The sequence below is a fragment of the Camellia sinensis genome, unplaced genomic scaffold (genome assembly GCF_055761805.1).
Source record: "Camellia sinensis isolate YWXY unplaced genomic scaffold, ASM5576180v1 Unanchor1, whole genome shotgun sequence".
Taxonomy (NCBI): Eukaryota; Viridiplantae; Streptophyta; class Magnoliopsida; order Ericales; family Theaceae; genus Camellia; species Camellia sinensis.
The window spans coordinates 11889907-11903019 of record NW_028128987.1 but is presented as its reverse complement, the minus strand read 5'-3'; the positions used below and the strand labels follow the sequence as shown (position 1 = coordinate 11903019).

The 13113-nt window shown below is 34.8% G+C and overlaps 1 protein-coding gene and 1 pseudogene across 2 annotated transcripts; both read right to left on the bottom strand.

Annotated features, from left to right (window-relative positions):
- Positions 1 to 748: 748 nt before the first annotated feature.
- LOC145814252 (THO complex subunit 7A pseudogene) lies at positions 749 to 5311 on the bottom strand (annotated as a pseudogene). Its single transcript, XR_014357597.1, has 2 exons — positions 5267 to 5311; positions 749 to 1543 (listed from the first exon to the last, which is right to left on the bottom strand). The product of XR_014357597.1 is annotated as a THO complex subunit 7A pseudogene (transcript).
- Positions 5312 to 6617: 1306 nt separating this feature from the next.
- LOC145814047 (RINT1-like protein MAG2L) lies at positions 6618 to 12503 on the bottom strand. The gene is made up of 4 exons (XM_082910571.1): positions 12012 to 12503; positions 11840 to 11929; positions 8711 to 8829; positions 6618 to 8603 (listed from the first exon to the last, which is right to left on the bottom strand). Exons 1-4 carry the CDS (start codon positions 12304 to 12306, stop codon positions 6672 to 6674), a joined length of 2436 nt encoding a protein of 811 aa, XP_082766697.1. The 5' UTR covers positions 12307 to 12503; the 3' UTR covers positions 6618 to 6671.
- Between the last annotated feature and the right edge of the window lie 610 nt (positions 12504 to 13113).

Genomic DNA, 13113 nt, shown 5'->3' with positions numbered 1-13113 from the left:
CCTTAACACCCCCAACTACCTCCCTTAAAATTTTGTAGCTGCAAACTAAATCCTTAACAACTTGAAGGGCTAGGTGAATACATCAGGTACTGATCTTAAGCCATGTTTGTCAATAACAACAATTTGGTATTGATCTTCAATAAACACCAAAACACCTTAAACCCACACATGTTATTAGAAAATCCAATAGCTAAGAGTTTGAAAATCAAGCCTATTTTGATTCTTCTTCATGTACAACCCCGCAATATTTTTCCACCATAAACCATTCCTAAGGCTACAAAATTTTGAGAATCCAAAGTTGTTCTGCATCAACTATTCATAATTCACCAATGATATCAACTATTAATCTCACAAAAAGATCCAAAAGCGTTTCAATTCTCAAATGGTTTTATTTTCAAAATAAGCCAATATAATTGAAGTTGCACAGATACAAACAGAACTGAATCATAAGAAACTAACATTCCAAAACCTCTAAATCCAGCAATAGGAGCACACACCACAAGTAAATCTATATTAGGTTTGGTAGCTTGGGATTAGATGATAAAAAAGGGTTCGAATAGTAACAACTAAGAATAAATGGTATAAGTGGGATATACGCAGATTGATAGGTTCAAATTTAGACTATAACTGGTCCTATTAGCATTGCATCAAAACCACTAGAACCACAATTTCTGATTGCGAAAAAAAAACAAAATTCCAAGAATGTATGGAGGGTAAAAAATTAAGTGAAAAAAAGGAAGTTTCTTGTAAAATCAAATTTGTCACAAACTTCAAGAAATGCGAACACAAAACCATATTTTATTCTATCTTTACAAAAAAATGAAAGTTTGGATAGCAATTTGGTTTCCATGGAAGCAACCAATAATTGTTTGGCAATAAGGCTTCCCTAAAAATAAGACATTGCAGAAAAGCATTTTGCTACATACCACATGCAATAAAAGAGCAATTGTTTCTTGCAAAGCTCCAATGTTCTTGAACAAGCTATATTCTCTGACTCCAACATCGCAATCTGTTTCTCTAGTTCTGTTATGATCTTCTATGCCTTTGATCTTGGTGGTTGCATAGCGATTAACCTCATGATTGCCTCACACTCTTCGTTATGTTGCCTTTCATTCTTGCTACGCCACTTGTTTCTTCAGATCCTCTATATCAGCTTGTGCCTGCAGAATCTGCATGTTTATCTCATCTTCTAACTCATTGAAGTTCTCATTTTCTCTGAGATTTGCATCTTTAACAACTTTGCTCCGAAGGAGCAGAAGTTCAAACGATGTCAACTCTTGTAAGAAGGTTTTGGCAAGTCTTTCACAGTCACTATAGTTTTCTACATCCTTCTCAATCTCGACGACAAAGGAGGTAAATTTCTTTTAAAGTTTCTTTAATGGAGGTTCACCCATTATGGTGGTTGTGCGGATGAGAAGACGGTGTTTTATAATGATATCATCTTCAAGTGGGCCAAAAGCATAGTGTGCAGCCATTGTTTCTTCCTTACCAGCAACTTTCCTACCTTTTACCAACATTTAGATAGTTGCTTGTTATTCCAATCCTGCAATGAAGGCAACTCATAGACAACACCACATGTTAGAAGTTATTTCCAAAGAAGTGTACAAGTGCATGTATTTTTGCATTGTAGACTATGTTACATGGAGTGGTGACCATTGGTTCAATGGTAAACCTTGGCCTAATAACCTTGAGGTCATGGGTTCAAGTCATGTGATAACCACTTTGTGCACTATACTAAAGGTTAGTTGTGTACCCAACCTTTCCCCTTCCAAACACACATTAATGTGTACTAATTAGGTGTTGATTTTTTTTATTTAAGACTATGTTACATGGACTCTTCAAAATTAATCAAATACCTATGTTGGACACCCCTTGAACAAGGGTGTGGGATGTGTCCGATACTTTTCATTGGACACTTCTCATATGTTTGTATTTACCACTATCTTATATGTATTATTTGTTGTGTAATTAATATAAAATATCTTTTTGACGTTGTATGTTACATGTAATACCACTTCATCTCATATAATAGATTAAAAATATAAAAATATGACTCTTTTTTGCCGAGTCTGTGTACCCTTAAATTTGAGATTTGATGAATCCAACCTTTAGATACGCACCCACACCAGAGTCCATGTAACATAGGTTGTAGAAGCTAGGTCTAGCTTGGGTTGGCAATTTCATGAACTTGTATGTAATGTTCTAGTGTAGGATTACATTGAAGACTCAAGGGCATATGCAACAAGTCTTGGAGACATCAAGAGAGTGATCAAGGCTAAGGATGAACTCAAGAGAGATATTTCATCAACAGAAAAGATGCCCAAGCATCAAGAAGGCCAAAATTTAAATGGTAGAGTTGTGAATCGAAGTCCCATATCGTCTAAGTTTAAAATAATATTATTTACATAAACGTGAGGGCACCCTCATCTCTTGAGCTAGCTTTTGGGTTGAGTTCTACCCAAGACCGTATAACATGTTATCAAAACTAAAATACTTAGGGATGGGTAGGGTGTGTGTCCCTGGCCTACACGCTGTAGGCGCTGTTGAGTAAGCACGCTGGGTGTGAGGGAGGGTGTGAAGTGAAGTCCCACATCGCCCAAGTACTAAAATAATATTAAGCATATAAGTGTGAGGGCACCCTCACCTCTTGAGCTAGCTTTTAGGGTGAGTTCTACCCAAGACCGTGTAACAAGAGTCACATAGGAACAAGACTTAAGCCTTAGAAGGCATATAGGCTAGTCTTTGTCAACCAAGACTAAGATTGATTCACCAATTTGGTAAATAGTATGATCTCGTGACCTTACAAAGAAAATAACTTAGGGTCTAGTTCGGATTCTTGAATGACAAAAAATTAAATTAAATTATTATTATTATTTTTTTTTTTTTAAAAAAAGAAGTGACTTACGACCTTTTGAAGTTGGCCATGTGCTACTAGAAGAAGCCTAGTGGACTTGGTTGGCTAACCTCAATTATGGTGACCAAACTGAGATCCAAAGACCAAGTCTACCAGCTTGGTCTACCACGATGGTCAACAAACTTCAAGAATGGTAATTTGAAAACAAGACCAATTATAGTCATTAGAACATGCATTTTATATAAGGATTTGCAACCCAAACAACCAAAAACTAAGAAGTAGGAATTTAGAGTTAACATATTGAGTGATGATACATCTCTCAAAGCTAAAAGAGCATAAAAACAAACAGAGAGAGTGTGTTTTTACATGAAGATGCATCTCACAAAAGAGCTTGGAATCGAGAAAACACTTGAAGATCAAAAAGACCCAAGAGAGCGAAGATTTCAATGACTTAATATTTATTTAATATATGTATTTAGACACTTAATTTGACACACATACATTTGTGATGAACTAGTGACTGTAAAGATTGAGAGCAAGTCTTGGAAAACTCGAACTACTTGGTTGTTTGTGATACTTTGTGGTTACAGGTTAACGATGAGCATAGAACACCCATTATGATTTGTGTATCAAAGATGAGGTTGGGGATATGCCTAGAAAATCCATTGCTGAAGTCCGTTGAAAGGTTGTAGGCTAAGAAGTATGAACACGAATATGGACACGAACATGGACACGAACATGAACATGAACACGACATGGACCGAGCAACATAAAAAATTTAAAAAAAAGGTTATGATACGTGGGTGACACCTGCAAACTATATAAGTTTATATATTTATTATATGTAATATATATGAAAATTTAAGCCAAAATTAATAAATTTTAAATTTTAAAGGAGGAAAATAGATATAAATTTAAATTATTTTTGTATTATCATTGTATTACAAATTATTTTATTCAAACTTGTAATGTATTCCATGTGTAATTGTTGGAAAGACTCTGATGAGTGTCGTGTCAATATCAGTGTGAGTGTCAATGTCGGAGACGACATGTTACCTTATTACAAGTGTTTGTCTAAGAAGTACGGACACTTTTAAGAAGATGGAATATTCGTGTCGTATCCGTATTGGACACTAATACTCGTTGGACATTTCCCGACACTTGTCAAAATATATCCTATTTTTTAAAATGTTTTTCAGATCCGGACACCCATGTCCATTGCATAAACACACATGTCCACCGATTAAACACACATGAAACTAATTATAAGTTTGAACTAAATAACTTAGAATACATTATAAAAGAAAAAAAACAATATAAATTTATAAAATAAATGTTATATTACATTTTTTTTATTATCTTTGAATGATGTATTTGTATATATAATACATAATAAATATATAAATTATATATTTCGTGTGTGTTCCCCAATTGTCGTGTTTTGCATTTTTTTAAAAAAAATTGGTGTGTCGACATGTTCGTGTCATATTCGTGTCGCTTGTCCATGCTTCTTAGGTGTCTATGCTTCTTAGGTTGTAGATGACCTCACCATTCGAGTGTTGTGACTCTTGTGAGATAAATCCCATTGGAAGGGTTCCTTTGGGGTTGGTTGTTGATAAACTAAGTAGAAACCAACAAGTATGTTCTTGGTGAACTCATTCGAGTGAAAACCTAGAGACCACAAGAAAGGTTCCTTTAGGTCAGCAGTAGGTTATTCAAATGGACAAAATCAACTAGTGGGTAAGTGAACCCTTTCAGTGAAACTTAGAATAATCCTAGCTGAGGACCGTTAAGTAGCTTTGCAGGATTGCCCAACTATAAAACCTACAAGGAGGGCCTAGTAGGTTAGGTTGTTAGATTTACCAAAACCCATTTGAGATAGTGAAGTGAAATTTTGGCAAGAGTCGGAAGTGGATGTTGGTGTTGGAGCTACACACCACTACAAATCTTGTGTGTTCATATCTTTAAATTTCCATACATCAATTCATTTGTTTACTAGTTACTTTTTAAAGAAACAGAATCATGCAGCTCTCTTATTCCTAATGTAGCTCAAATCTGAGAATCACACCTAACACCCAAAAATATAAAAAAAATGAAAAGACAAGAATAACCTACAAGAACTTCAACAACAATCCTCCAAACCCTACAGTAACACCATTCAACTCTTCAAACCGTTAATCTCACTCAGCTCTTTATGTTCATAATTTCAGCCCAAACTTGAATCAAATCAAGAAGTCATCAAAATTCAACCAAAATAAATACACAATTATCATCAAAATCTTGCAAACTTAAATCTTAATTTCAAGTTTTGTACTTTACAAACTATTTTTATCAATATCCTCAAGTTATATTGTTTAATTACAAGTGTGTGTATGTGCGTGTGACAGAGAGAGAAAGAGTGTGAGGACTTACCTAGTGAAGATGAAGAGCGAGGACGAGAGAGAGGTGAGACGTTTATATTGTGTTTGGTTGGGGGATTTGAGGATGGATTTGGAAAGAGAAAGAGAAAAATTAGGTGAATTGTGAATAAATTATACTTACATTTCACATAGTTTCACACCTTTTCTCTTTCCCTTTCCAAATCCCTCCCCAAATCTCTCAACCAAACACAGCGTTACGGCATAACAGGGGGAACAGGATTACAGTGGGGAAAAATTGGGAGCTTGCAGAATGAAAAACCACGTTGTTTTGTTCTTAGCCCTTTGCGACCTCAATTGGCGACGGTGATATGTCGCAAATGACCTTCTGTGACGGTGTTATTGTAAGGGTTTGGATTGCATCCAACTTGACAGACAGTTTTGGACGTAGTGGCCTATTTTGATAATCGAACGTTTTGTTTCTAAAAATTTATTGAGTAAAATATTTATGTAAAAAAATTAAGATGATCAGACATTAGTAATTATATATTTAAATTATATTTGTCTTACAAAAATAAAATATGATTCGAATATATAGCTACTAATAGTTGATCATCTTTATTTTTGTATGAATATTCTACTATACTAATTTTAAAAATTAAATGGGTCAGATCACCAAAATTGATCCCAAAATAAGTGTATGTTAATAGATGCTGATTGATCTGACCCAAATAAATATATGTATACAAAAAAAAAAATATTTTTTTGGTGCATGCCAAACAAGCACTAGTTGGCCCTAAAATACAAATACTCTCTCACAGATTGAATGCTAAATCCTTGTTGTAAATATTCTAGGCAGTTTTTTCATAAAAATGCTGCGACCACTAATGAATTACCCATCAAATTATTAATCAGGACTGATATAACTAGATTTTTACAAAAACTAACATGGTGCAATTTAGACAACTTGTACTTTAACAATCATTTAAATATATTGACTAAACATTGCAAATTGTCCATTTCACTCTTTGGCTTCTTTCAATTATCATTTACTGAATTGAGATTTGAGAGCTCATTCCTCTCTTTTCCATTTCAGGTGAGCATCAGACAAGACATTCTTGTGCGCGCGCACACACAGAGACACCAGTAGTCATCTCAAAAATACTAGAGACCACAATAAAATTATTAAAAATTTTACACAATACTCACATGAGTACAAGACTCACACTTCTATCAGTATTGTATAACAATATTAATTATTTTTTTTATAATCCCTAACGATGCCCTAGTCGTCCTCTACCTATCATGCACTACTCTTCCTTTCCATTCAGTTAATTAAAACTACCACTGTTGTTGCCAAAAGTGAAATGCCATGCATATATATGATTCATTTGGCACAAATGTAATGAAAGTTCAAAAACATATAATCAATTCTCATTTCTCAACTCTCTAGATGCAATTCAAAATTTCCTATTCCTCAAAATCTTTTCAGCTTGATCAAAAGACAAGTGCGTAACACTACAAAAATTCAAATGCCCTAAATCTCGCCTATCCATTTCTAACAATTTCAGAGAATTTCTGACAAAGGGAAAGAATGCTTCAGGCTTAGTACAAAATGGCTGAAAAACAACAAACAATGCTCGCATATCAGCTCCAAACTGACTGGTACCCTTCTCAGAGAATCTATAATCACTTGTGAATATGCTGCCAAAAATAAAACGGTCTAGCCCATCTGCGACGCTTCTCCACAAATCTGAGAAGTCCTTTGGATTGAGACTCGCATTAATGATACAAAGCTGACTTCTCAAAGTATCCAATGCTTCAAGAATGTCAACAGATACAGAAAAATCCATGACTTTTGAGGCTCTATGTAGGCCATCATCTTCTTCCTCTTGCTCAAAGCAGTCCTTATTTTGGGCATACTCCTCAGTAAGAGTCTCAAATTGATGAAGAAGATCAGCAATTATTTCCATTAGCAAATGCGTCTCCAGATCGGCCAAGCTCTTTATTTCTTCTCCGAAGAAGAGAGAATTATCACTCATATCATCTTTTACAGAGATGTTTTTATCAATTTCAGCAATTCTCATCTCCAGAAAATCGACATCGTCGCTCCATTCTTGTAGTTTAGATTCACAGTATCGAGCACCATTGATCACCGCACATAGTTTCAGCAAGGAGCCATCATTGCAGTCAGTAGAAAGGAATTCAACTCCCTTGTACTGCAAAAACAGTAATTTTAAAAGGTACAAGAGGAGTTTAGCTGCAGTTGATCTGATGAATTGGGCCCTTGCCAAAATGCCTGGTAAAGTTTTGCAGCGTTCAATCATTTCCCAAGCAAGTTTGAGCGCAGATTCTACAATCAAGGGGGCTTTATGATCTTCCCTAGTATAAAGAAGAAACCGCTCGGTCGTTGTGTCAACAGCAGATCCAATTTCTTTTTTCGTGTCAGCCAACCAAGCCCTCTCATGCTTTGATTCTTCTTTTAGTTTCATTCTCCCAACCTTGAGCTCTATTTTGGACCAAATTTTGAGCCAATCAGGCCTATCAGAAAATAATGAAAACACAGATAAGCCTCTTGACGATCCTTCAAGCATTTCAGAGTCCTCCGTGAAGAGATAAGCTTCTGAACTTACAAGTGACATCATCTGTTTGTCAAAATTAACCATAAGGTCGATTAAATGAAGCCACGAAGAAATCATCTCCGACTTTTCCTTTTTCTCTTTGTATCTTTTGACAAGAACACAGAAAACTCGCTTTGCTAAAAATGAAGAAAGTGCTTGGACCATTACAGATATCCAAGCTTCTTTAGCACTCAAGCTCACCAGTTTTGCTCTATCAATGAGAGGCTGTAAAACATCATCAACTCCGCCAATAAAATCTTTGGTAATCTTGGACACAAGAGCGAAGATAAACTCAGGCTGATCAACCCATTTCGAGAAGTGATATTCTGACCGTGATGCAATAGGAGAAGCCAGTTCATCAATGGCCCAAAGCCCTGTATTCAGCTTCTTTTTTCCCAAAAGCCCAAGCTGTCGCTTTTCCCTCCGTGTCTGCAAATGCTGCAGAGCACAAAGTTCTAGAAAACTCTCAGAATAGGCCTTCTGTTTATCTACTTGCATCAGAACCAATGGATTTGGAAGGATAGAGATCTTCCCACTTTCTATTTTTGATGTAAAAACTTTTGGTGGCCACCCTAGAGTTGAAAGAAGAGCTCGGTGATCTGCAAGAACTTGTCGCCGGAGCAAAGTCAATGTTTTGTCTACTCTAGAATCCACAGATTTCATAAGATGGCACCACTGAGGTCGGAACTTCACAGGACTGACCAACAAATCCTCAATACAATTCATGGATCTTACAGCTTGAAAGAACTTTTCTTCCCTTGATCCTTGGTCCTGCATTCAATGAATACATTAAAATTTTCTGTGCAGTCCCATCTTTGATCTAATAATGCAATCTGTAATCTTAATAAAGCAAAAATAGTACTGAATAAAGTCATTACTGTTGAAACTGATGGATTTGAGCAATTTGCAGCGAGTACACTTCCCCTTTTTTTATTCACAACAGATAAAACTGCATCTTCAAGATCTCCAACCATTGCTTCTAACTGTAGAGTGGTATCTGAAATCTTAGATGGGTTAGTAAAGACTTGCCTGGTAAGTTAAGAAAAATGAGGGCAAGTACATGATTTGCAAAACATCTATAATTTGGTTGAGCAAGACAAAGATCAAACTAAAGCCATTGAGCATAAAAAAACTCTCACTCCATGTTCCAAGGAAAAATGAATTGCAAGAAAGAAGCAATTTTATTCACCCAAAAGAAAGAAGCAATTTTGGTGGGCACATACAGAAATGACAATATAGATTAGATAGCTTTTTTACAATGATGAATGTCCGCGAGAAATTTTGAGTTGAGGATCTAACAAGCATTGACACATACATGTGACACAACACAAACACGCCGATAAAAAAAATCAAAAAATATAGGACATGACACGTGGGGGACACACACAAAAGATATACAAACCAAACCAAACGAAGCCTTGAGTCCCATCAAAAAATATAGGACATGACATATAAATTTATTATATGTCATATATAAGGATAAACAATTACATGTCATGTATTGAATATTTAACTAAAAGATAATAGCAACATGTAGCACTACTAATTTCTAAAGTCTAAAGGAGAAGAATATGTAGATTCAAAATTATTTTATTCAGACTTGTAATGTGTTTCATGTGTGTCTAAACAATAGACACGTGTTCCCAAAGTGTCTTAAGCATGACCGAGTCTAGAAAATTTTAAATAATAGTAGCACATATTTGGACATATGTCTGCTAGGTGTCAAGAAGTGTACAATGAGTACTGTGTAATATTGGTGTCTGACATGACACACCACTTCTTAGAAGTGTTTGTGCTTCTTAGTTGAGGATTACTTGGCCTAAGAACAATTTGCTAACTTGGCATTTGTTCAAATATATCATTAGCAAATATACAATAATATATACATATAATAATAGTGTTAAAACAAATAAGAAGTGTCCGATGAATAGTATCAGACTCGTATTCCGCACCCTTGTCCAAGTATAGGGATCTGACATGGGTATTTGATTTATTTTAAAGACTCCACGTAACCTAGCGCACAATCATGTAAAATATCACTCACTTAAACATGGAATGGAAATGGTAAGATTGTGGTATTACATATAAAGCCAAATAGTAAAACAACAAATCCATGATCAAGAAAGTCAAACATTTCATTTGCAAATTCCATGGCAAAATTTCGTAACTTCACCAATAACTAATGAATTTTGGGTGAAGCAATCATTTTCTAAATCAGTCTGCTTGATGAAAATTTTGAGATTAACTTGTTCAGGACATTTCAAGAATTTTGTTATAATGAATGTATAATCATTACACTACAAAAAATATAATAATAAACAATTCGCACTAATACCCAAGTGATTTACAGTTTGGAAAGCATTTTCTAAAACACGGAACATTTTTGTTCTAAAATGCTGAATTTAGTGATTCAAAGCAGCCAATAGTTTTTCTTATTTCTTTATTTCCTTAAACATTTCCTTAGGAGGAAATGAATCAAATATTAAAGAAATGGACCATAATGCTCCTAGAGATGTGTTGAAAAAAACTAAAGTATATTTCATTGGATGTGTAATTCTAAAAAGGAAATTAGCCTAAAAGTATCTTAAATTCTCCTAATGTAATCTATAGAAATTTAGTCTTATCGTACCTACCATGTTTTTATTCTCATTTCACTCACCGGAACAATCCATGTTCCAAGTAACATAGTTTTATCTAGTCTAAAATAATGCAAAGACATTCATATGAAACTGGTCTCATGCTATATTGATGAATGGGCAAACCACAAGGTCACATAATTGAATAATTAATAAACCCCTCCAAGAGATATTCTACACACATGCTTCTCATTGGTATTTCATTCACATAATCAAAATAATTAGGCTGTGATCTTATGTGATAATCTAATTTTGCCGGTTCCAACATTTTAATTACCCGATTTTGGTGAAAGCCCATCCCAACTGGGGAAATGTAAACAAATGCTTCTGATTATTGTAAAAATTTTGGGATTTGATTAAAGATTCAGGAATTCTAACAATTCTAAGTTGTAGTGAATTCAGTAGCTAAGGGACAAAACACAAGAACATTTCAATGTAAAGTCAAGACCAAAGCAAATAGGACTTCTACTAAATTAACCATAGGAAATTATAATATTAGGTTGAAATTAACCATAGGACTTCTACTACTACTACTACTAACTTATGTTCAGAAAAAAGTCCTGAAGAATTCATCTAAATTAACCACCGCTGGTTTTATCATTATCATTTTTGTTACTACCAACAATATAGTAATTCATAGGAAATTATAATATTAGGTTTAACTCGTACAAACTTATGTTCAGAAAAAAGTCATGAAGAATTCCATCTAAATTAACTGCCGCTGGTTTTATCATTATCATTTTTGTTACTACCAACAATACAGTAATTCATAGGAAATTATAATATTAGGCTTAAGAAGTCACTTGAGATTGTATAATCTAATGGTAAAAAGTGCTGGACCTTCTTAACCTTGTTGAGAAACAAATCCATGAAATTAAAAAACAAAAACAAAAACAAATGTGTACCTACCTTGTTAACCTTGTTGAGAAACTAAAGACAAAAACAGAGTGCCGGACCTTGTAAACCACGTTTAGAAACTAATACATGAAATTAAAAAACAAAAACTAATCTATGAAATGGATGTGTCCACAAAATGTGTACTGTCAAATCGAGAAGTAACAATGAAAGAATACTTGAGAAATTTACAGTAGTTTTTCATTTTAACGAAGAAACATTGAAGTCAAGTCAGTCCACTGAAGCAAACCCATCAATCAAAAAGACAAACCAAGAAAAGTTAATATTATGGCATTGTACATCCCAACCATGGTGATTTGTGTCGTCTTAAGAACCAAAATTTCAGAACCAGAGAGACTGATTGATGTCACAACAACCAAATTTATATACTAGTATACATATACATAAAAGATAAAAAGCATAGATAAAAAAAAAAAAAAAATGTAAAATAAGCAAAGCAACAAATGAAAACCTGACCAGCATAACTGCGAATATTTTCAAGTCGGTTCAATTCCATTGCAAGCTGAGGCAAATCCTGGGTCAGCATCTTCTGATTCTGAATCCCATCTGAAAATCAAACCCAAAATTAAAACAACAGAGTATGGTAAGAAGCCTTTCAATCAATGGGGTTTCAGTGAGTAGTACTGACATGGGGACATTGTCGTTAGATTGAGCTTGTGGAGAGTGGATTTTGCTGCAATTGATCGAGAAATCCATGAGATTATGAGCTTGGCTAGGTTTTGGTGTAGGTGTTGGAGATGAGCATCTAATTGAGCACACTCTGTGCTCAAATTCGCCTCGAGATCGCAAGCTGTATTGTATGGTAATAACAATGAAAATACCGATGATGATGAACATAGATTGTGGTGGAGAGTGGGGGTGAAATGGTGATCCAGAAACCCTAAAAGGCGTGGGGATAGCTCACTGTGATTCGGTAACTCCATTGCCACCAACCATCAATCATGGATGGAGACTACTGTCATTACCAAAAAGAAAGAAGGAAGTTGTACTATGGGAATTATAATTACAACAATCACCCTTTAATTATGAAAATAGTACATTTTCATCCTTTGGAGTGGCCACACAAGAATTGTTTTTCCAGGGTACTCTCGAAATCTTTTTCAAAAATTTAGAGAGTGATGGGGACTTCTATTTACACATGCCCTTGCCCTCTTTGCACATATTTTATAAAAATTATTTTTATTATAATTTTTTTTTTAAATGAAATTATTATTATAGATATTAAATAAACACATTTGAAAGTTGAATGTCGAAAAAATAATAAAAATTTAAAAGTCTATTTCTAAACCAATTGTTTATTTTTAAAAAACTACTTACGAATCAATTACTTATTTTCAAAATGTTATTTTTAAACCAATTATTTATTAAAAAAGATGTATATAAGATGTAGTGGGTGTGGGCAAATAAAAGCTCCCGAGAGTGATTGGTACATAATGACAAGCATCTACAAAATGACCAAACTATCCACATATACACAGTGCAAATCGATCAAACCAAACCCTCTTCTCTCTCTCCATCTCCTCTCCCCCCCCCGTCTCTCTCTCCTCATGGTTTGACCACATAATCCGATCGGAGAGGAGGTCGCCTCCGCCTCCGCCTCCGCCTCGGCTCCGGCTCCTCCTCTTTCAGATCTCTCTACTTTCTCTCACCTCCTACTCTGGCGAGTTCGAGTTCGAGTCGGAGACCGATCAAACTCGTCATACACTCTCAACTGATCAAACTCGTCATAC

Excerpts from the sequence above, each read along its gene's own strand:
- LOC145814047 (XM_082910571.1), bottom strand. The coding sequence starts at position 12,306 with ATGGAGTTACCGAATCACAGTGAGCTATCCCCACGCCTTTTAGGGTTT. Across the intron at positions 8,830-11,839 it reads AAATATTCGCAGTTATGCTG|ATACCACTCTACAGTTAGAA; the intron begins GTCAGGTTTTCA and ends CTAAGATTTCAG. Across the intron at positions 8,604-8,710 it reads CAAATCCATCAGTTTCAACA|GACCAAGGATCAAGGGAAGA; the intron begins GTAATGACTTTA and ends CATTGAATGCAG.